Below are 23,574 nucleotides of genomic sequence, written 5' to 3'. Positions count from 1 at the left end.
GCCTTTCCCTTCCAGGCGTGTTCATCACCCACGGAGACGTTGGGGTTGGGACCATTGTGGGCTCTGCGGTGTTTAACATCCTGTGTATCATTGGAGTCTGTGGATTATTTGCGGGGCAGGTCGGTGTTTTTCTCCCTTTGTAGAGTGACATAAGGGACAGCAGTGGGGGGACCCGAGGCCTCACCTTAGTTGTGCCCTCAATTGCCCGAGGCTGCAGGCAAGTTGGCTTCCCCCTCCAAGCCCAGGTCCTCATGTGTACAAGTGGCCTCTGATGTTCCTTGCACATCCAGCCTCAGTGGATCTGAGAGCAGGGACGGGGTCTGCTCCCTTGGCCAGCCCAAGGGTGAGCATTCATTCAACAGCAGGACATCTTTGAGAGGCGCCTCCTGTAACCCTGACCCTGAGCTAGATTCTGGAAATATCTGAAACCTGCTTTGGCCTCCTTGGCAAGGAGCATGACGTTGGCCTGCGGTTGGTACCCCATCAGCATCTCCCTGGTCCTCAGGGCCACGTGGGTGTTAGACTCAACCCCAGAGACTTGGGCTCATGATTAGGCCCTGCCTGGCCAATGGAGGTAGAGATGGGCAGCTAGTTACTACCAGGAGGTTCCAGAATCACAGGGGAAGCAAGTGCCTCTGGCCTCTGCCTTGACCCTGGGCTTCCGCTGTGAAGCCTGAGATGTCTGTTACCTTGGAGGAACAGAGGGCAGCTTTGCCGTCACTTATAAACATTCCGTGCTTTCTGTTCTGTTCCCCACGTATAATGAAAAACACAGGGTGGCCTTGAGCAGCCAGGAAAGATGGGTTTCGGGTGGCACGGTTAGGAGTTGCTCCCTGGGCATGTCCCTGCACCTGTGGGGGTCTGGGGGTGGTGAGAAAGCCACCCTCACACCACCGCCCCCATCTCTCCAGCCACTAGCCGCTGACGGCCCTTTGCTTGGCAGGTGGTCCGTCTGACATGGTGGGCCGTGTGCCGAGACTCCGTGTACTACACCCTCTCTGTCATCGTGCTCATTGCCGTGAGTTTCCTTCCTGCCCCTGTGCAGGCACATGACCCCTGCCCATCTCTGTCCCTGGCACTATAACCAGAGGACCCAGGGCACCCCAACCGTGGGCTGTGCTGACCATTCACTGTAGTCAAAGTGACCAGTCCCCTCCCTGCTGTGCCTCCCTTGCCTGAAAGCCTCCTACCCGACACCTTGGTGATGGAGCACATCCCGGGCCCACCTTGGATTCGAAAAGGCCTTGGAAAAGTCAGAGCGTGGTCACACGGTCCACGCAGTTAAGTTCAAGCCCTTCGCTCATCGGGCCCTCGGATCCTCACGCAGCGCCGGGGTTCCTGAGAATTAGAGTTTCTGGGTTCACAGCTCACTGCAGAGCAGGAAGGAGAGAAGCAGGCTGGGGGCAGGCAGAGTGGGAAGCCGGGGCACCAGGGAGAAAAGCCGGAAGAGCTGGAACAGTGATTTCTAGAGTCTGGTAGCGTGGAAAGCGAGGGGCGATATCCCCGCAGTCTCCCGAGGACCAGGGTGCCTTCATGGCACAGGACACCGGCTACTGCTGAGGAGTGCACCATCCAACAAGGGAGCTGTTTCGATCCAAGTGGTGGCATGGGGGCAGGTGCACGTGGTGTGCCCAGATTGACTGGAATGTGCTCCCCCCAGACACAGTTCTCAACCTTACACCACCTAGAGCCACCTGGAAAGGACAGTCACATCCCTCGTACTGTCTGTGGCTGGGTACCCAATCCCCCCCCAGGTCAATAGCTTGAAATAGCAAGTATTGATCACTCTTGTTGTCTGTGGATCAGAGTCTGGGAGTGGCTTACCGAGCCCTCTGGTTCAGGGTTTCTCACGGGTGTTGGCCCTGGTACGGGGCTCCCCTGGGGGAGGATCCACTTTCGGGGTCACTCACGTGGCTGTGGATAGGCCTCCGATCCCGCTTGGCTGGCTGTTCCGCAGCACAGCTCACAACAGGGTAACTGGCTTCCTTCAGAGGGAGGGTGAGAAGGTACCAGGGCGGAAGCCCGTTCTGCCCATAACCTAATCTTGGAGGTGACAGCTCCTCACTTTTGCCATGTTCTCTTTATGAGGAGCCAGTCCCTGGGTCCAGGCCACATGTCCAGGGGTGGCGTGAATGTCAGGCAGGGGGTTACTGAGACCCCAGCCTCCTACACCCCCCAAAATGAAAGTTACAGATAAAAATCATTGACCTGTACATACACAGTTGTAGAAAAGAATCAACGTGATGTTCAAAGTATAAAAGACGAAAACATCCTTCAGTGTGTAAATGTCTGGGCACAAAGACACTACAGCACTGAATGGTGGAATCCGTTGTCCCATAAAGGAAAAAATCTCTGAGCCCAGAAACCACCAGCACAGACTGAGGCCGTGCTGGGCTGGAGCCTTAGACCCCGCGAGCATTCCTGACATTGACGACGTGAGTTTCCAAAATTAGGAATGACTCCTGATGAAATCGTGGGCGGAGCCCAAGTACAATCATCCCTCCATTTACATGATAGCTACCTCACTAGAAAATTAAATATTTATTAAATACGTAATTTAAAAAAGTATAAGTACTTTGATTTATAAAATAGCGTTCAGTTCTGGGCTCAGATTTGTTTGGTTTTGTTTTCCCCGTTTGCCTGAATGTTTAGCAAGACCTTTTAAATAGGACGTGTGCCAAATGTGGAAAACCCCTTCTGAGAGAAAGAGCTCACAGGTTCTAGACTGGTCAGCACCCTGGGCTAAATGCCAGTAACCTTTCATGGGGTTGTAAAAAACTAAAAATATCCCCCACAAGTGTTCTCACGTTCTGGCGGGGGAGGGCACTGGGCACAAGGGCACTTGAGCACCCTTGCCTCGGAGCCTTGTGTTTGGGGAGCCTCACAGCGATGCCTGGCCAGGAATGACTCTCTCAGAAGTGGCCCCTACAGCAGCTTCTGTGTGTGACGCCTGCCATGACAACCAGAAGAGGGTCACAACGGGCCCAAGTCCAGACAGCAGCCCCCTGGCTTCTTCTGGCATCTGGTGTGGGGACCCTATGTCTCCAAGATCAGTTGGTGGCCACAGCCCCTCCACCTGCCTGTCCACACTGGGCCTGGACCACAGAGGTGTCATTCATCTGGGTCTGTGCCAGAGATGCTTGGTGGAGTTGTTGGGCAATGTCAGTGGCCTCTTCAGAAATCATCATGACCGCACCATCACCCCTGGCCTCCCTTCAAATAGCACAAGTGGGTCCTTTGCCCTCAGAATTTCCAAAGGGGTCGCTTTTCTATTTTAAGAAAATGATATCCCTTCCCTCCCATACACACGAGTCCCCCGGATAGGTAGGTACATAGGTTTGTAGGTAGACAGGCAGGTGTCCTTTTAGTTTTTAAGAGTGTTGATTCCAGCAAGGCTGTGCCCTTAGTGATGGCAGGTTGGCCCCAACAGCTACTCGGACCGTCATGAAGCACAGGCCATTTCTCTTGGGAGGCTGAGCTGAGCTGCATAGTCTGGCATCTTCTGGTCTAGGTTTCGACTAAGGTCTAAGGTCACCTCCTCCTGTTGAGAAACCCAGAAATGGAGACAGGAGCCCAGCTTTGTGTAGAAATAACAAGGCAATGATATGTGAGCTCGGAGTGTGTAGGGACCTGTGTGTGTTCTTTTGGAATAAATAAGTCCCCCACCCTTTGTTTCTTTTGCCTTCCAGTTCATATATGACGAAGAAATCGTGTGGTAAGTTTGAAGTTTGTTTCTTGTTCCTTTTTTGGTAGTATTCTTCCTCATTGGGTTCATTGAATCTTTTTTGAAATTATTTTTACAAACATGAGCTTTTGAACTTGCAAAAAGGGCGCCGTTTGAAGCAATCACACCTTTGTTCTTTCAAAGTGACAAAGAATCCCTCAGTGTTCCTGCACTGCCAAATAACAAAATATATTTAAAGCTAAAGTAACGAAAACAGTGTGGTGTTTTACACCGGGGTAAGCGTAGGCCAATATGGAATATGGAACCAAGAACCCAGTAGTGGGCCCATTTCTTGGCTGGGGAAATATGACAGCTGTCATGACAGACAGTGAGTTAGGGAGAGGGTCTCAGACGCTGCTGGCAAAACTGGGAACCCTATTACAGAACAGAATCACATCGGATCCCTCCCTCACACCTTATACAGGAATAGATTCTGAATTAAGGATCTCACTGTAAAAAGGAAAATTAAACAAAATAGAATAAAATATAGGGACTCACCATTATGACCTTGAGATAGGAAATGACTCCTTAGTTCAGATCCATAAAGCAGAAACTTTAAAGGAAAGATTGGTGTATTCGCCCTATAGGGCATGAGTGTATCATACGTTCATAAGCCGTAGACATGATCTCTTTATGACAGTGATTCAGAGTCCACATCCTCTGTGTTTATTTGTGGGGCTGTACTCAGGAGGCCTGGCTGAGGACAGTCAGCTGGCTGACGTGAGCAGCCATGTGCTCTGGGCCCATAGAAGCCTGCTTTTGGCCCCCACCCAGCCCCTAACCCACTATGTGAGCCAGGAAGCCACGCCTCATCTGGGCTCTCCTGTTCCTTGATGGGGTCAAGGGTGGTGGCAGTGGGGTCATCTACAAATCTCTCTGTGGCTCTGCTGGTCTGTGGGCTCTGACAGTAGAGGAAGAGCTCCCAAACCAATCGTACCTTATACCTAGCACACAGTAGGTCTTCAGAATGCAGCTGTCGGATTACCAAACAGATTAAGGCGTGTGGCTCCTCAGAGGCTTGTGGTCTGAGCTACAGATCCCCACCACGCGTGGGGTTGAGTGCTGCATCATCTAGACGGCAGTGGTGTACATACCCGAAGACCCTTGCCCCGCCCCTGTGTTCAGCCCAGGAGGCTCCTGTACCGGCCCCTCTCTTCGGGCAGTTCTTAGGGCCCCTTCTGTACCAACAGCCTTTCTGGTCCCTGGTCGGAATCTCTGGTGAGCATAGGGTCTCTTAAGCATCAAGTCAGCATGACTATGGTCACTCTCCTCTGTGAGTCCTGCGATGTGGTGGCCCTGGTCCCTCCTTTTTCTCCATAGCTGATGGGACTCTGCCTGAGCCCTGCAGGCCCCCTGTAGTTGAGAAGAGCCCACCGTCAGCCTTATGTGTCCCCAAGAGGGCTTCAGATTGTAGGACAGGCTGGGGAAGACGCCCCTGGATGCCGGAGTTCTGGGCCGGGCTCCAGGGCCAGGCAGGATCATAGGACTTCCGGCCCTGCCCCCTCCCCGCCCCCTCTGCCAGTCACCCCCAGGCCTCAGTGCTGCGGGCCTCCCCAGCCCTAACCAGTCTCCTTTCTCTCTTTGAGGTGGGAAGGCCTGGTGCTCATCATCTTGTACGTGTTTTACATTCTGATCATGAAGTAAGTACCTTCTGTCTCCTTCTCTGGGGCAGTCTGTTGCCTTACTCCGTTTCCTGCTCTGGCCTTTCGTTAGAGCCCGGACAAAACTAACTGATAGACCTCCCCGTGACTTCCAGCCGGCCCCGCTTCTCTGGAGGATGCCCCTCTGGGGTGAGGTGTTCAGATACTGTTTTGGGGTGCTGTGCAAACCCGGGCCGGGGGAGTCGCGGCTGGTGGGTTGCAGATGAGGCTGCTCGCAAACAGGTAGCAAGCAAGCCCTCTTCCTGCTCCGTGCTGATTTCTCCGTGCCCGAGTGGCCGCTCTTTTCCGCTGTCACTGTAAATCTCCTGATAGTTTCACACCGCTCTTTTTTGAAGAGCCGGGCGGCCTCACTTCTGCTCCAGGCTTTATCCAGTGCCATCTGTCACGGCCGCTGCCTTGCACAACTTCTGGGGACACCACTCACAGCAACGAAAATGCAAACACTGGGTCCCAGGTCGTGCGATGCTTTTGCAGCCCTTTGAAGCTGCCTGGGTCAGAGTGCTCTCAGAACTGCCCGTGAGGAATATTATTCAGCCATAAAAAAGGGAGGAAGTGGTGTCACATGTGACAACGTGGATGAGCCTTAAAAACATGCTAAGTGAGAGGAGCCAGTCACAGGAGGACAAATACTGGATGATTCCACTTCTGCGAGATACCCTAGGAGAGTCCCAATTCAGAGAGAGAGAGTAAATTCGAGATTACCAGGGGTGTGGGGGAGGGAGTGATTACTAATTGATGAACAGGCACAAAATTGTTGGAGATGCTGAAACCATTTTGGGAAGTAAATAATGGTGATGTGATGGTTACACAACATTGTGAGTGTAATGAATGGCAGTGAATTGTATGCTTAAAAATAGAAAAAGTTAAAGTAGCAAATTTGATGTTGCCTATGTTTTGCCACATTAAAAAAAAAAGGAAAAACTACCCAGGAGCTGAATCATCATCTTCAGGTTTTACCTTCTTGTTCACACCTCCAGAAATAATTAAAAACAACACTGAGCTTTACGACATTATGAATCTCCACGTTTATATCAAACATGTATAATGTGTTGTAAAAACGGGTGATAAACTGTCAAGTGCAGGAGGCTTGTCCTCAGGTGAACTCCTCTCTGAGCACCTTCCAGTGAGGCGGGGAAGCCTGGGGTCTGAGACAGAGACAGTGTCTTCTCTGGGCCTGGCTGTGAGTGATTCAGGGATGGCCCGCCGGGCAGCCCATAGGAGTGGGACTCCTCTGTTGGGACTCCTATGTTGGGAGGACAGCCTGGTGACAGCTCCTTGGAGCCTGTCCTTCAGGCTGACCTGAACTTCTCTTATGAGGACAAGATTTGGACTTGTCTAAGTAGGCGTCAGTCATGTTCTTGGAACTGAAGATTCCTTACGCCCCCAGGAGCCCACTGACGGCTCAGTGGAGCAAGCCCTCCGACCACGCGTTATTCTAGGGGTCCTGTCGGGACTGTCAGCTCAGATGAAAGCCTTTGGCTCCCCCTTGCCCCTGGGACACTCCCGGGGCCGGGTGTGACTGTGTGTGCACAGGGGCGGCGGGAGGGCCCCCCCCCCCAACTCCTGCCAGGTGTCTCCCGCGGCTCTGACCTCCTGCCTTCGCTTCCAGGTACAATGTGAAAATGCAGGCCTTTTTCACCATCAAACAAAAGACCATTGCAAATGGCAACACGGTCAGCAGTGAGCTGGAGGATGGTAATGATTACTGTGATACTAGCTCTGATGACCCCTCCCTGCCATTGCTGGGGCAAGGTAAGGCTGAGCAGACAGGAGTGGCCAAAAGTGTCACCAAAGCCTCTCTCCCATGGTCTTTCCTGCACACACACACACACACACACCCACACACACATCCACACACACACACACCTTCCCTCTAAATTGTCACTCTCTTACTTTGGGTCCCAGGGCCCTCAATGAGGTGTGGCTCAGATTTACATTTGCACAGAAGGGAGAAGGACGGACAAAGTCAAACCCTCACACCCTGGGGACGTTTGGAGCCTGAAGGAGGCTCCAGGCCTGCTGGGCTTTTTTGAAATGCGGTGAATTACCTCCCCGATCCCTGGGAAAGGTGGTGGCAGGAGGCTGATGACTTGGGGTGACAGAGCAAACTCAGGCCTCCCTGTGATTTCCCACACGCCAGGCCCAGTTCAGGGGGAGGACTCTGCTCTGGAGGGACCTCTGGCTCGTCGCCCAGAGCAACAGCGAGGCTACGGAGGCTACGGAGGGCAGCCGCGGAGCAGAGCGGGAATGCCCAGAGTGGGCCCCACGGAGCCCTGCCTGGGAGCCCTGCCCCGGGGCGCGGCAGCCTTGCCTCCTCAGCTGCTCTTTGGCCCCGCTGTCTGGGGTTCTGGGCCCCGGGAGCCAGCCCCTGTGGTCCCTGCCTAGCTCCCCTGGTCTTCTAGGCCCACCTGGCTCCCACTTTGGAAGCCACATCTTCATCCACTGGTTACTAAGGGATCCGTCTGTGGGGCCACCTGCCAGCAAGACCGGAGCATCTCCATTCTGCGAGCCCAGTGAGCGTTGGGGCCTGAAAGGGCTCTGGTAATGAGGACGTGGGAAAACAGATTGGGCTGGCATCTCCAGTCCTTCTTAACCAGCATGCCAGGTGGACTGGCCACCTGAGGGTCTCTCTCCCGTGCCCCCGGGCAAGTCACGTCCTCTTTCAGGCCACTTTAACTCCTGCGTGGTGTCTGTGACGGGCCAGGTGGTCCTGGGGACCTGTTTGCTCGTGTCTGGGACGTGTGGGGGCTGAAGTCTGTACTCGTTGGCCCCCTTGCTAGTCCTTACTCCCGGGTGGATCCGGGTAGTGCCCCTTCCCCTGGACTTCAGGCAAGTTTGTTCTGTCCCATCTCAGGGGACCCCCTGGGGAAGACACCTGTTGCAGGTGCTTGAGGCAGGAATGAATCTCTCCATACGGGAGAAGGCTTTCTAAAGAAAGCCCCTGGGGAGAAGGTACCAGTGTCCAGCCTGGAGCCCAGGGCTGTGTCTGTGTTTCCTGTTGCATAAATGTGGAGCAGCCTACCGGAGGGGGGAATCCCGTTTCCAGGACAACCTTCTCAGAGGGGAGGGACGGATGTGGCTGCTGGTTTGCATTTTAGCTCTGCAGATACAGTGGCTCTGAGGTCCCTGATACAGATCCCCCCCCCCCCCCCGCCACACACACACACACACACACACACACACACACACACAGCGTCTCAGGACAGAGGCTGATTTCTGCCAGGTCCTGCACACAGAGATGTAGTGCTCCCTGGCCCTCTGCACCTTCATGGCAAAGAAGAGAGATTCCAGGTGGTGGGTCATTCAGGTCCGTGGAAGAAGCCCAGTTCTTCAGGTGCCAGTCCCCAGAGCTACCTTCCACCTGTGTGGGGGAGGGAGGACACCTCTCCCCAGTGTCCTATGGGAAACATATGTCACGTGCAATATAGCGGGTGCCTCAGCCACTTCCCTGTTCAGGGCAGTGGGGATTGCTGTGAGGTCACGGCCCTCCTGGGGCCTTTTCTGGACCTCTGTCATGGCTCTGTCTCCGTTCCTTTTGTACCCAGGGCAGTAGGACCTTCCCCACAAGTTTATTATTTCCCCCCTAAATATCTGAGTCCAAGATAATTTCTAGAAAATTGTAAGATTAGGCACAGGACTGCTCCCCCACCCCACCCCCAAAACACAGGGCAAGGAAGAAGATAGGCCTCCTTCCAACTTTGATCGGGGGGTGGGGAAGGTGTTTAGATAAAGACCGAGGAGGAAAAGGTGCAGGCCTGGAATTGGAGAGAAGGGATCCCAGAGATGCAGCCTTAGCGATTTCGTAGCCCGGCTGGCGGAGGACTCTGTGTGTGAGTCACTGCAGGGCAATGCCCCCTCAAATAGACTGAGGCAGGAGCAAGAAGACCCCAGGAACCCTGCAGGGGCTGAGAAAGGGGCTTCAGGAGTTGGCCTTTTCAGCCAGTGTTGCTGGGAATCTTCCTAATGCGGAGAGCACTCGCCTCCCTGGTCCTCGGCCTGCAGGCAGGTCCCCCTCTACCCACCCTCCCAAGGAAGTCCAAGATTGCTGGCTGGTAGAGTTTGTCTAGAGCCCACGCATGCGCACACGGCTCTGGCTGTCCTGTTACCGGTTTCGGCACTTCCTGTATCAAATCAACATTTTTAACCCAACCTCTTGACAGGTTTTTGGCCTTGTTACTACCACTCTTGCAAAATGCCTTTATATACTTAGATGTTCTTAACGGTCATATGGTTCAGTTCACCAGATCATCTCGGGCCAGCTTTCTCTTTTTTGCAGGGGGGGAGGGGTGGTGGGCGGGGGGGGGGGGGGCGGTGGGGAGCGGGGGGGAGGGGGATAACATTCTCCAGCTTCATTTTTTGTTCGGATGTTTGGGTTTTTCTAAAACTCCACAGGCTCCCTCCTTCTGAGCCCAGTGACCCCTGCCCCTGCCCGGGGATGCCTGTATCAGGGCTCGTTCTAGAATGGACCTGGACGGAGCCTGGAGCCTGCAGTCTCCCAAGGAGGGAGGGATTCAGGCTTTCCTACAGCTGCGAGGGGTGGTGGGCTCAGAGGCTCCTGCTCCTCAGAGTGGGACAGAGCCAGGGAAATCGGCTGGGAGAGGGGCCATCCCCAAAGCCGGGACCCTGAGCATTGAAGCCCCCTGTAGCAGGAACCCTTCTACTAACTCCTTCAAATAACCCCCTGGCCACCATCAAGAATGCTGCCCCCCAGCTCTTGGCATCCACCGCAAGCTAATCACCTCTGGCAATCTCTCTTGGCCTTTGTCTCCTTAACTCTCTTCTTCTAAATTGTAAGTAATCTGCTTTCATCCAAGCGATAACACGTGCATTACAAAAACCAACCAACCAACCAACCGTGACCTCAGCGCAAGCCTCACTGGAGGTTAGTGTCTGTCTCCGACAAATGCATGGTCCTCCCTGGCTTTGTTTCTAACCCACACGCCTCCTGTCTGCTGAGCCTTGCTGCCTGTTTGGGGAGAGTGTGCATGTCTGGTGTGCACTTGTTCGTGTCTGTGCCATTAACTCTGGCGAGGATTTGCTCTTGACGACTCCTGCCCAGAAGGGGACCCTCACCGGGAGCTGGTGACCGGTGCAGAGGGGAAAACTCCACCTGCTTCTGTGTGCTGTGTACCAGAGTGGTCTCATGACTGGCTTCTCCAGGGCTCAGGAGTTAGAGGTCCAATCCCTCAGGATTCCAGCCCTGAGCGTGTCTGTGAAGGTGGCAAGGAAGAGGCCTGAGGCCTGGAGAGATTTATTCTTCAGCCTTATGAGGGGGGAGCAAAGGGTCAGAGAGAGCTGCCTCCCTGCTGGAGGGTGTCCGTTTTACTGGAGACCCTGGATTTGGCTAGCAGTTCACTGTGAGCCTTCAGCAAGTCGGCTGTCCTCTTGGGTCTCCCTTGCCTCGTTCAGGGCCTGTGAGCCATATCTTTGCCTTCATTGCCGGCCTCGGGGAGAGCAAAGTTAGATGTATCCTTCTCTACCAGGTGGGGATGGTTGTTGGAACAGCAGGTGGCCTTGTGGAAAGTTTAGAGCCAGTGCCGTGTGATGCTTTCTAGCATTTTCCATCCTAGAGGGCCCTTGTCAGTCTCTAAAGTTTCCTCTGAACCTCTGTCAACAGAGGGTAAGAAAGGTCCCCTCACAGTCACAGGGTGGGAGGGACCCTGTCTGAATTATAGATGGGCTTCCCAGGGAGGCTTAGACGAGGAGCCAGAAGACCCCGCACTTGGCCAAGAGGGGCCCCAGAGAGAGGGGGGCATCATGTGGCAGCGGGGCTGGATGTGGAGTGTCTGCTCATAAGGAGTCCTGTAGCAAGGGACCACGGGGCCCGGCGAATAGCCCACGTCGGCAGGTGGTCCACTAGGACTAAGTCAGCCTCCCCAGCGGGTGCAGGGCTCAGAGCCCAAGGAGGTCTGCAGCGTGAGGGGAAGTCATGAGCTCAGTGCTGGGGTGTTGTCCTTAGGGAGTTGTCAGCACTAATTGTGGCATTGTGCTCAATATAGTGAAGGAGGAGCCACAGTACAGCAAAAACGCGGTGGTGATGGTGGATGAGGTCATGAGTTCCAGCCCTCCCAAGTTCAGCTTCCCGGAGGCGGGCTTACGCATCATGATCACCAATAAGTTTGGGCCCAGGACGCGACTACGGATGGCCAGTAGGATCATAATTAATGAGGTACGTTTGCGTAAAGGGCGTTGAGAGTGAGTAACCTGGGGTGATGCGTTGCGCTTTGAGGAGGCCCTGGCTTATCAGGGCGCTTCCTGCTGTTAGGGTCACCAGGATGTCCTTTATTGCTGCACCTGTTGAAGGAAGGAGGCGCAAACATTCCCTACGGGCAGCAAACGATCGGATCCAGAGGTGTGTTAAGGCAGGCCGCAATCGAGTACCATTTCCACGATGTCCGCGGACTATTTTGTGATGCGCTCCAGTAAAGCTAATTGGAGAAAGGCCAGTCAGAAGTATGGATTGTGTCTTTAAAGTGTCACTTAGAACAAAAAAAAGGTGAACACATACCTGTTCTCTACAGATGCTACAACTCTAGAAGGAAACCAAGAACAGAGGTGGATGGCAGTTACCTCTGGAAACTGCCTTTTTCACTCTACACCCTGATGGGCCGCTTGAATTTTGTGCCCTCTTTTTCATTTGGAAAAACAAAAAAGTTTTAATGCCATGTAATATACACACAGTGTAGCAAAGATGCGGGGTTCTAATTGCTCACCAGCTTGTTCAGTCTTTGCCACATACGTGCGTGTGCATATTGGAGTTGTGAGTCCTTAACCCTCAGACCCAGGTAGTTATCAGAGAGCTTGAAACTTTGATAGCTAATAATCGGTAGTTAGCACCTCAGGTGTATGCAGGAATGATATCACACAGGACTTAATGGATGTGTACTTTGAACACGTCTGGATTCGTATGTCCCCCGTGTGGAAGGTGTATTAAGAAAGAGAGTGCGGGGGCGCCAGGCGGCTCAGGCAGTGAAGCACTTGACTCTTTAGCTCGGGTCATGATCTCTGAGTTTGTGGGTTCGAGCCCCATGTCGGGCTCTGCGCTGACAGTGTGGAGCCTGTGTGGGATTCTCTCTCCCTCTTGCTATGCCCCTCCCCAGCTCCTGCTGTCTTTCTCAAACTAAATAAATAAGTAAACTTAAATAAAATAAAAAAAAGAAACATTGCAGATTTTGGATCATTCTGAATCATTTTTTTTTTGATTCAAATCAGTAAAATATGAATCAATGAAATTTTACTGAACTCTGGCTATTTTTCATGAGCATGATAATTGTACCCATTGAGTGGGGATAGGGACCACTCTGAAGGATTTGGGTATATAGTATCTTTTTCATGGGATAAACACCAGGGAATTAATGGGGATTTTGATGAGCTGGGAAAATACTGTCCTGCCCCCAGATGTTTCTTCAGGCTGCTGGGAAAATCTTGCTCCCCCCCCCCCCACCCCCCTGGGTTGGGATTGACTTCCCTGGAAGGCAGCACTGGGAGCCAGAGAGGCCAGGCTAGTAGAGGAAATTGAGATCATTTTGTTTTATTTTTAATGTTTATTTTTGAGAGAGTGCAATTGGGGGAGGGGCAGAGGGGGGCGGGGGGTGGGGGGGAAACAGGATCGAAGCAGGCTCTGCGCTGACAGCAGCAGATGTGGGGCTTGAACTCATGAACTGTGAGATCGATCACGACCTGAGCCAAAGTCGGACACGGCCAACTGAGCCACCCAGGCGCCCCTGGAAATTGAGTTTTAATCTCACGTTAGCCACTAACTGGCTTAATCTTCCTGGGCCTCAGTTTCTCTAACTGAGGATGTTTGGCAGGAGGCTTACAGCACTGAAAATTTCAGTGACACACAACTCTGCCTGGAGGCTAACCAGTATCTTGGGGTCAGTGCATCGGGCAATGGGAGTGGGAAACCCAAATGCCCAGATTCAAAGTTGTTTCTTAAGACCCTTGGTCTCATTCAAATGTTCAGTTATTTTAATTCCAGGGTGTTAGAGCTGTTTGTAAAGCTGCAGTTAATCCGTGGTAGATTCTAGTACTTGTGGGACAGATGCTCTCATTTGTTCATCAAGAGAGGGCAGAGCAGCTGAGAGGGTTCTTGCACGGGGTGGGTGGGGGTATTTGGGGGAACGTGTGAGAGGTATGGCTTTCCTTTACTCCAAGTCTACACCTGACCGTCCTCCCCTGTGGCCACTGCAGTGAGTTGCCGAGGGGCACAGAATTTCACCCATCCTCAGTTTCCCCTGCCTCATGAATCCGTCTCCCACCTGGGTGCTGGTCTCTTTGAGCTGGTGCATCTAGCTGTCATTTCCTGAGCACCTGCTGAGTGCCAGGCAGGTGCAGGATGTTTTACCTGCGTTTCAGCATTAATCCTCTTACCATCCGAAGATGCTACTTGCAATTTATCAGAGAGGCAAACTAATTTGCTGAAAGCCACACCACTAACATGAGGGTAGAACGGGAATTCCCACCCAAACCTGAGTCTAGACTATGTAAGTGGGACTGCATAGATCATTAGGGGCACCTCCTCTGCCCCTTCTTTCTATATCTTTATTCCCTCTATAATAGTGCCTGCTTGGGTTGCTTTTAATGGCCTCTTCCACGTGGCAGCCCCTGGAACATCAGGAAGTTGTTGCCACCCCCCGATTTTCTCCTTGAATCTAAACATCCTTGGAACCTCACACCCTCCCTGATGTAACAGGGTTCCAGTCCTCACCATCTTCCAGTTTGTCTCTTGCAGCGTGGGGATCCATCACCTCCTTTGTGTTACAATCTATGCCTCTTTTAATACAACCTTAGGTAGCTTTAGATAGTTCTCCAGGTACAATTCTCTGTTGGTTCCTATTAAGCTAGAACCATGACCTCTTCACATTTCTGCCATTCATGTTGCCATTAAGTCGTGCCTCCCTCCCTCTTTACAGTTCTGTCCTTGCACAGGTAGGTTTTTATTTTTAACTACAGGGATGACCGGTCTTCTAACGCTACTTGGGTTTGTTACACAGGTAGCAAAACACTGTGCCTGCATATGTGGGCTTAAGTCACAGGCATAGATCTCTTTGCTCTTTTCAGTATGTTAAGTGTTATGGATACACTTGTAAGAAAAGAATTTTAAAATCTTCACCCCACCCTAGACTTCATGATTTAGGAGTCCCTGCCTAAAACCAACATGAAGACAGATAAATGGTCAATTCCTTTTTTTTTTTTTTTTTTTTTAAGAGAAATAACATGTGTGTATTTTCATAATGATATCTTTACTTCCGGTAATCATGAGGATAGGCGTTGGACACACAGGAAGAGAATAGTGCCTTGGGGGACACATTCAGTGACTCTTTGTTTCCTGGTGAAGAATTGGGAGATGTATAGAAGTGTCCACTGTGTGACAGTCCTTACCCCCAAGGCCTCGTTCAGACGGACCCACTGGTGTTTGTAATCAGAGCCGGACAAAGGGGAAGTGTGCACAGGAAGGCAGATTCCTTGGAAAGTGAAACCTACTGATGTCTTGAAATGTGGCTTCTGCCTTTCCCTGGCTTATAGAAGCCCATGGACTTGGTGAGGAAGCCAGGCTTCTGCTTGGGTGGAAAGGAGGCGGGCTTTGCCAGTCACTATGAGATGGGGCAGGGAAAGGGACAGGTGGGTGGGATTCTCTTTCTCTTCCTCTCTCTCCCCCTCCCCAACCTGCGTACACACGCTTTCTCAAAATAATAAACTTAAAAAACTAAATAAGGGGCGCCTGGGTGGCTCAGTCGGTTGAGCGTCCGACTTTGGCTCAGGTCATGATCTCACAGTCCGTGGGTTTGAGCCCCACGTCGGGCTCTGTGCTGACGGCTCGGAGCCTGGAGCCTGTTTCAGATTCTGTGTCTCCCTCTCTCTCTGCCCCTCCCCTGTTCATGCTCTGTCTCTCTCTGTCTCAAAAATAATAAATAAACGTTAATAAAAAAAATTTAAAAAAACAACTAAATAAAAGGACTGCCAGTGTCAGGTGTTAACAAGGATGGGAAGCCATTGAAATTCCAATCCGTTGCTGATTCGAGTGCGAAATGGTTCACCACGCGCCTGCTACGTGGCCTCGAATTGCCACTCCTCAATACCCAAGGGAAATGAGTCCGTGTGTCCAGAAGTGCACAAATGTTCACGGTAACATTGTTCATAATAACCAAAGAAGGGAAACAGCCCAGTGCCCTTCAGTAGGCAAAGGATGCATTGCGGGTTATGCAACGTATTACTCTACAGCCGTGAAAAATAGTTAAGTCGCCGAGTCGTGCGACGCCGTGGATGGATTTCACAGATATTGAGTGAGAGAAGCCAGACACAGCATAATACATATTCTTTGAATCCATTTATACGAAGTTCAGGAACAGCTAACCGATGTTTGTAAAAAGTCAGCAGAGTGGTTACATATAAAGGGGCGTATGAACCAGGGAGGTGCCTGAGGGAGTCTTCTGAGGGGCTGGAAATGTTCTGCATCTTGATGTAGCACGTCATCGAGCTCTACGCTTCATAGAAATGTACTTTTTGCACAATATACATGTTAAAAATTAAAAACAACGATGCAGGCTTTCCCTGTGACCGTCTTCAGGCAGCTCGTAAATGCCACCGGAAGAGCTGGAATGAGCACTGCCAGTGGAAATGAGCAAAGTCAGATGGATTCCAAGGGTCTCGGGCCAGTTCCCAGGCAAACTGGCCTCCAGGGGTGTGTTCCAGAAACCTGGAAGGGCTGTGTGCTTGTAAGGAGCAAAGCCACGGTGCGATACTCTGTAACATGTCTTGGCGTCTGACTTGCCTCCTGTCCACACAGCGGCAGAGACTGATCAACTCGGCAAACGGTGTGAGCAGCAAGCCGCTTCAGAACGGGAGACACGAAAGTATCGAGAATGGGAACGTTCCCGTGGAAAACCCTGAGGACCCTCAGCGGCAACAGGAGCAGCAACCCCCACCCCCACCGCCACCCCCAGAGCCCGAGCCCGTTGAGGCTGCCTTCCTGTCCCCCTTCTCCGTGCCCGGTGAGTCCTGGGGTGCAGGGCCCTCGGGCTAAGCTGTGGTCTTCAGGAGGGAGGCCCGGACCCACGAGGAGCGGTGGGGGCGGGGCCGGTGTGAAGGGTCGACATTAGGTCCCCGGGATTCTTTGGAGACACTTGATAAATATGTCCTAAGTATAGATGGATTAGCGCTGCAGTGAGACGCAGGCATGCCCGGTGTAGGGGATCCTGTGTGCCACAGAGCACGTCGGCTGGAGACACGGAGCGGGGAGGGGTACCAGGAACCCCCAGTGACTGCACTTAAATGCCCAAGGCAACTGGTCTTTCCTTTGCAGTAAGAAAAAGCAGCCAGCACTGTTGTTTTTATGGACCTGCTCAGACTCTCCAACCCTACATTTGCTGGGACGGGACATTCTAAGGCCACAAATTACACCTTATACAGTTAAACCTTATACATCTGACGTCTCCTGCTCGTAAATAGGTCAGATCAGGCCACCGCTCCGCCCTAAGCCCTCAGCATTCTCCACCTCACTGAGGTGTGATCTCTGAAGTTAGTGTCCTCTGACTGTCAGCTCCTTGCTGACCTCACCTCCTGCTCTTCTTCGTGTGCCCTCTGCTCCAGCCACACCGGCCTCCTCACCATCCTTCTCAGAACATACCACATACGCCCTACCTCAGGACCTTTGCACTTGCCCGTCGCCAGAATGCACTTTCCCTCGTGGTCCGTAGGGCTTGCTCCCTCACCTTCTTCGGGTCTCTGTTTAAATGTCCCCTCCACAAAGGCAGGGATCTTTGTCTGTTTTGCTCATGCCTGACACACGGTAGGTGATTAGCAGGTGTCTCTCCAGTGAGTTCACATACAAGAGGAGCCCCAAACATGCCCAGGGTACCTTCATCTTTAACCAAGTTTCTTCAAGTCCTAAATAGGAGACAAAGCCCCCCCCCCCCCCACCTTGGAGTTTTTATCTTGGCATCTGGTCATTCTGAAAGGTGGAAGAATTCCTTTTTTTTTTTTGTCCAGAACTTGATGTTTTTCTGAAAAGAATTCTGTGTTTAACATCAGGCTCACAGAGCACCTAATTTGGGAGGTGGCTCTGTGGAGAGAGAGGCTGTCCAGTCCCTCATCCCCATTTTCTGGGATGACTCTTGCCCCCAGGTAGATGGCTTGGGCCTACCCAGCTGCAATACTCTGCCACTGTGGTTTATCTTTTCTCTTTTTTGAGAGAGAGACAGACAGACAGACAGACAGACAGTGTGAGCAGGGAAAGGGCAGAGGGAGAGAGACACAGAAATCTGAAGCAGGCTCTAGGCTGTGAGCTGTCAGCACAGAGCCCGGTGGGGCTCCAGCTCACGAACCGTGAGATCATGACCTGGGCCAAAGTCAGATGCTTAACCAGCTGAGCCCCCCAGATGACCCCTCGTTTATCTTGAAAATAGAGCCCTTTGGGATCACAGGGCTGCCTCGGAGTTACTCGATGAGTGTCTCTAGGGTATGCTGATCACAGCTTCCCAGGGTCTCTTCCCAAAATTCAGGGTCTGGTTCTAAAACACAGACATTTCAAAGCCTGGCACGGGACCTGGGAATCAGCATTTTCACGCCTTCTCTGGGGGATTCGTGGGACCTGGCCAGACTAGAAATTGATGCTCTTGGTCAGTACCTCCCAGCCTTCTTTCACATTAAAGGCAGACCGGGAAAGTGAAATGTTTTTCCATCACTGAGGTCGCAGAGGGGCCCATCCCTGGGGTTCAGGCCTCCCCAGGTGTTCCTCTGCCGACCAGAAGGCTGAGGGGAACCGGGTCTCACACGTCCCTGACACGTCCACCCACCTGCTGGAAGACTCTGGGGGAGCAAGGGCTGTACTCAAGCGGCTTGTCTTGTGGCCTGTGGGTCACGCTGTGCTTGGGCGGGAGCTTGGCCCCTGGGCCTGGGTGTGGGGGTGCTGAAAGAATACGTCGTCTTCTCCAGATCCTGGGAACCTGTATCCGATTACCTGTTCGGACACACACTGCAGGAGAGAAGATCTCATGGGGCAGGATCCCGGGAGGGCAGTGTGTCCACCCGGAGCAGAATCTGCTCCAGGTCCAATGAAGCGGGACAGGGCCCTGCCCCACCTAGAATTTTTCACTTCTGTGTTCATAAGAGGTCCAGGCATAGGCCCAGAGTCTGGAACCCCAGCTACTCCCACACAGCCCTGCATCGTAACACTACCAGCCCACTTCCTCTCCCACATCCACACAGGGCAAGCACAGGGCCTCGGGGCTGCAGGCACCCCAGGGTTTCAGTTCTTCAGGGGCTGAGGACCAGATGCACTGGGGGCTGGGATGTGGTCACACGGAGGGAGAGGCAGCCGAGGTCCAGCCAGCCTTTCCGGGGAGGAGCTACCGTTCCATGAGTCGTCTTCTCCAGTCCCAGGAGGTGGGTGACAGAGTCCCCGTTTTGCAGATATGGGGCCTGATGGGCCACAGCCACCACCCTTCATGGGCCACTTCATGGGGATCCTTGTCTGGACGTTGCCCACCGTCCAGGACTCTGCAGGAAACCGAAGAAGGGATATGTCCTTCTTGACAGCTGCCGTTGAGGCAGCCACATGTAAGGACCACTCACCTCTCCATTTCCTCAAAACCTTGAGTTTCGCAGGATTGGGTGGGGTGAACCCCAAGACCTGCTGTCCCTTCCTTGTTTTTGTACTGGGACCTGGCGCTTCTCAGAGAAGTGACTGTGGGGAATGGGATCTAGCTCCCCGTGCAGGACTCTGGGCAGGTCACGTCCTGGGCGAGATGGGGAGGGGGCCTCTGATGCTGCTATCTTGCCAGGGCTGGGGACCAGGGAGCTCCCGGGCTCTGTGCCCCAGTGAGTCCTCCCGCAGGGACCTCTGCCCTTCCTGGTGGCCCAGGGCTTCCTGTTGCTCCACCTTCTTCCTCAAGCCAGAGGCTCCAGGACATTCCCCAGGGCCCAGCTCGGGACAGAGCCAAGTGCAGGGAGATTCCTGCCAGGGCTTGCCTGTCCTAGCCCTCAGGAACAGGCCTGGCTTCCTGTGTCCCTGCAGAAAGCTCTCTCCCGCTTTGTTTCCCCAGGGATGGATGTGTTTCCGGGTGTTGCCTTGGAAACCACAAGGTACTTCCTGCTCCTCCTCTTGCTCTCACCTCTGCCTCCTCTGAGGAGTGGGGGGTGGAAAGGGAGCTGTGTGGCTTTTGCCCATCCAGGTGTGTACAGCGGGCAAAGAGAAACGAGGCTCGTGTGGAGCAGATGTTTGTAGGAACTTGGTGGGGCCCAGAGCCTCTGGGAAAGCCCACGTCTGGCTCCAGGCCCTTCGGCCACCCACTCTCGCTCACCTTGTTTTCAGTTCATCTCTGGTGGTCGCTTCACAATGATCTGGGGCTGGGGGCCGGCCCCAAGGGCACTTTAGGGGCAGAGGGAGCTAGTGGGCTCCTAAACTGGGCCCAGGAAGGGGTCATGGGCGAGCAGGGGTGTGGATGGGAGGAAGGGAGAAGCCATTCCTCTGGTCAGCTTGAAACCAGCCTAGCTGCGGTGTCAGGAATAAATCGAGGCCGACTGGTTCTGTTCACAGCTCTTCTGTGTCGTCAGGGGCAGCCTGGGAGGCAGGCTCTGGAATCCAGATGTCCTGGGTTCAAGTTCTGGTTCTACCACTCACCAGCAGGTAGCCCTGGGGAAGCTGTTTCGCCTTCCTAAACCTCTGTCCCTCAGTTACATTAACTGAGTTATAACTGAGTTATATCCAGCTTTTCACATCTTTCCCTGTTTGGACTACAAGCCATGTTCTGGAAAGGTCACAGGTGCCGGGATCCCTGGAGGCCGGGAGCTGCGGTCATCCTGAGCGTCAGGGGGCACCTGCTGTGTGCCAGAAACCCAGCTCTGGGCACTTTGCAGATAAGACAGTGTTTCTTTTCAGTAGATATTTGCGTACAAGACGGTTGTGGGCTTTGGGGATGCAGGTGGGAACAGGACAGCCACGGTCTCTGTTCTTTAGGAGCTTATAGCTGTGTGGGGTAAGTCCAAGCAATTAACTACGGGAAGCATTCCTTAATGCACCGCTGACAGGTGGAGGAGGGGCCCCAGCCTGTGGCCCCCAGGCTCTGCCGCCCGCATGAGGGATCACTGGGCTTGTGGGTTGGAGCCGGGGACAGGCAGCAGCCGCCTGGCCCTGGTGCCCACCTGGCGGCCTTCGTGCCCACCTGAGCTGCTGCTAGTATTATATTGACATCAAACGTAGCCTCGTTCTTCCTACTCCGGGCTGTGGAGGCTGGTTAGCAAGCTTCCCAGGCCAGCTGTTGGCTGGGGGAAGAGGAAGGGGACAGAAGCTTTTTCTCCCATGGAAACTGGCCTGCAGCCTGGGAACTGCTCTGAAATTGCCAGCTGGTGACAGTGAGTCCCAGCCTGGCCGGAGAAAGCCCATCGTGCAGGCCGTTTGTGGTTGACTTGTGGTCTGTGAGGCCCCCGCTCTGTGGACCAACAGGACGCCTTTCTTCTGCCCCCGAAAGGGGAAGGGAGTCCCATCGTGTACACCGGGACGCTGGCCGCTGTTCTCACAGCGCTGGGGACTTGCTGGATGTCACGCATGGAGTGAAAAGTCAGGGAACCAGGCTCTTAAGGGGCTTCTGTGTCCCCTGCCCTGTTCTAAGAACTTTCTGTGTGTTTTCTTTGATTTAATCTTCACAACGCATGAGGTGGGGACAGTTCTCTCCATTTTGCAAAGCAACGAGAGGCACAGAGAAGTGAAGCGACTGGCCCCGAGAGCCTGTGCAACTTCCCAAGCCACACAGCCATTAAGTGGGGAGCCCTCTTCCAGCCTATGCCTCTCGAGCTGTGGACACCATCACAGGCTGGTCCCCTGGTCAGCAGAATCCCAGACCATGAGCCCCAGAGCTGTCATAGAGCAAGTAAATGGCCTTGGGTGCGTATGTATCCTGGCCCTACGAGGCAGTTGAGCGCCTGTCAGTGGAGAGACTAAGACGCAGGTGTACCTTTCTGAAGTCCAGGGCCTTGATTGGTGCTGGAACAGTAACAGGAGGTAAAACTCACCGAGCGCTACAGTGGGCCAGGCAGGGCACTTGACGTATTAGCCCGTCGAGTCCACACGACAACCGGGAAGGTGCGTGCTATCATCCCCATTTCCCATGTGAAGACATTGAGGCACAGAGAGGCTGTGTTGCTCAAGGTCTTCAGGAGGAGGGGGCAGAGCCAGGATTTGCACACTGGCATTCGGACCCCAGACACACTCGGGGTGGGGGGGGCGCGGCACGGTAGCCCAACCAGCGAATTGCCAAATAATCTGTGGCAAGGAAACTGTTGAAACAAGCTGAATGGTGGGCCTTTTGGGGACCTCACATGCTCTCATCAGGCCTTGGATGGCATGTCTGCACCTTCTCTTCCTTCAATATAGTAGAACTCAGCACAGGCGGTCTGGAGGTTTCGGGACGCTTTTAGGGCTTACTCTTCCCCAACCCACCCCATCTTTCTCACTTCTAGGTGGCACTTGAGCAAGCTGTCCTGGCTGGGAGGAGAGCAGTCTATTTAGTCTTTTAAAACCCTGTTGGGGTGGGGGGGTGCGTGCTGCAGAAATGGAGCTCTAGAAACCCATGGGCACATTCTTGCTGCTGAGCCCCTTGGCACATCTGTGAAAGCGGTAGAGAAACCCGGGTGCCGTGCGCTCATTTATATGTGAAATTCCGCGCACGGTTCCCGTCTGTTCCAGGCCCCCAGAGACACGGCTCTGTACGGTGGAAAGTCTCTTGTTCTTGCCTCTGTCTCAGGAGCCACCAGAGAAATGGTCTTGTAGTCAGAGTCAGGATTTCAAAGGAGCGTCCATGTCCTTCACCGCGAAGCCCTGAGGTGGTCTCCTCACAGCCCAATGAGAACAAACGCTGGCGGAGCATTTTTACTTTTTAGTGTAACAACTTCATCCTTTTTAAATCTTGTCTCCGGTGTAATTAGCACAGTGTGATATTAGTTTCAGGTGTATAAGCTAGTGATTCAGCACTTCTATCCATCGCTCCGTGCTCCTCATGATGAAATGTGTCCTTCACCCCCTAGAACAGCCGTATGGATACAGCGGTCACTTACCATAGGATTCACACCTTTAAAGTATACAGTTGAGCATTTTTTAGTATATTCACAAAGTTGTGCAGCCATCACTGCAATCAGTTTCGGAATATCTGTACCACCTCCAAAAGAAGCCCCTTTCCCCGTTAGCGATCATGCCCCATCCCCCCATCTCCTGGCAACCACTCCTCTGTCCCTTTGGAATTTATTCTGGACCTTTCATATGAATGGAATCATGTAGCATGTGGCCTTTTGTGACCGGCTGCTTTTACTACTCAGTGTGGTTTCAAGGTTTATCCATGTTGCTCTGAGTGCTAGCACTTTGTTCTTTTGAGTGGCTAAACGATCCATTGTATGGATTTACCACATTTATCTGCCAGTTGCTAGTCATTTGGATGTTTTCAGTTTCTGGCTGTGGGTGGTTTATAAAAACAGATAACAGAGCATACTGGAGAAAGAGTCTCAATGGTTTTTTTTTTTTTAATCTAATGAAAGTAATTTCCCTCCAGGTCTCTGTGATTAGTGACAGATGGTGTCTGAATACTGGGATTGAAAGGGATCTTAGGAGTTTAAGACCTGTCTCCTCCTCCTACAAAATGGGAAACTGAGTCCCAAAGAGGGGCAGGGGCTTCCCCAAGGGGCAGTCTTGAGCAGAAGGAACCAAACATCCAGGCACCTGCCCAGGAATCTGCTCCGTGATGTCCCTGCCTCCAGGCCAGGGCAGAGCAAGTTGGGAGGTAGGAGGTGAAGGGGTCCAGGACCCATCAGCTGCTGGGGTCCCCAAGCCTCTGCAGATGCCAGCAACATGAAGCCCACCAGGCTCCCTTGCACTAAAAAGGGAACCTTTTTTTTTTTTAAGTAAGGACTTAGAGATACGTGGTGGATCCCAAGAGCACAGAAACCGTTGGAGACATGTCGGGTCTGGACTCGGGGCCTCAATGGATATCAGGATTCTTCCTGGCCCTTGTCTTCATTTCTTCACATGCGCCTCTCTTCTCCTTGCCTGCAGACTGGCCTTCTCAAATTCACTGTCCACGTGGCAGACTGTGGCCTCCCGTAGACCCCAGACCGACCCGTGACAGTTCCAGCCTCCCTAACTTAGCTCACTGGTGCTGTATCTGAATTCCACAGTCCTGAGAGAGAGAATGCCATTGGTCC

At 53.0% G+C, this 23,574-nt stretch overlaps 1 protein-coding gene across 2 annotated transcripts in view; it reads left to right on the top strand.

Moving 5' to 3' along the window:
• SLC24A4 (solute carrier family 24 member 4) overlaps positions 1–23,574 on the top strand; it is a 173,310-nt gene that overhangs the window by 119,796 nt on the left and 29,940 nt on the right. Inside the window, exons 6-12 of one of the 2 annotated variants that reach the window (XM_086708960.1) lie at positions 16–119; positions 944–1,018; positions 3,690–3,715; positions 5,311–5,364; positions 6,995–7,137; positions 11,385–11,554; positions 16,175–16,379. In XM_086708960.1, the coding sequence (XP_086565086.1) occupies positions 16–119; positions 944–1,018; positions 3,690–3,715; positions 5,311–5,364; positions 6,995–7,137; positions 11,385–11,554; positions 16,175–16,379 (777 nt within the window). The remainder of the gene's footprint in view (positions 1–15; positions 120–943; positions 1,019–3,689; positions 3,716–5,310; positions 5,365–6,994; positions 7,138–11,384; positions 11,555–16,174; positions 16,380–23,574) is intronic. The other variant, XM_086708962.1, reaches the window with a different exon arrangement.

This window comes from Puma concolor, chromosome B3, assembly GCF_028749965.1.
Source record: "Puma concolor isolate L17-30 chromosome B3, mPumCon1.1.hap2, whole genome shotgun sequence".
Taxonomy (NCBI): domain Eukaryota; kingdom Metazoa; phylum Chordata; class Mammalia; order Carnivora; family Felidae; genus Puma; species Puma concolor.
Note: the sequence above shows the minus strand (reverse complement) of the source record. Positions and strands in the feature narration are given on the sequence as shown.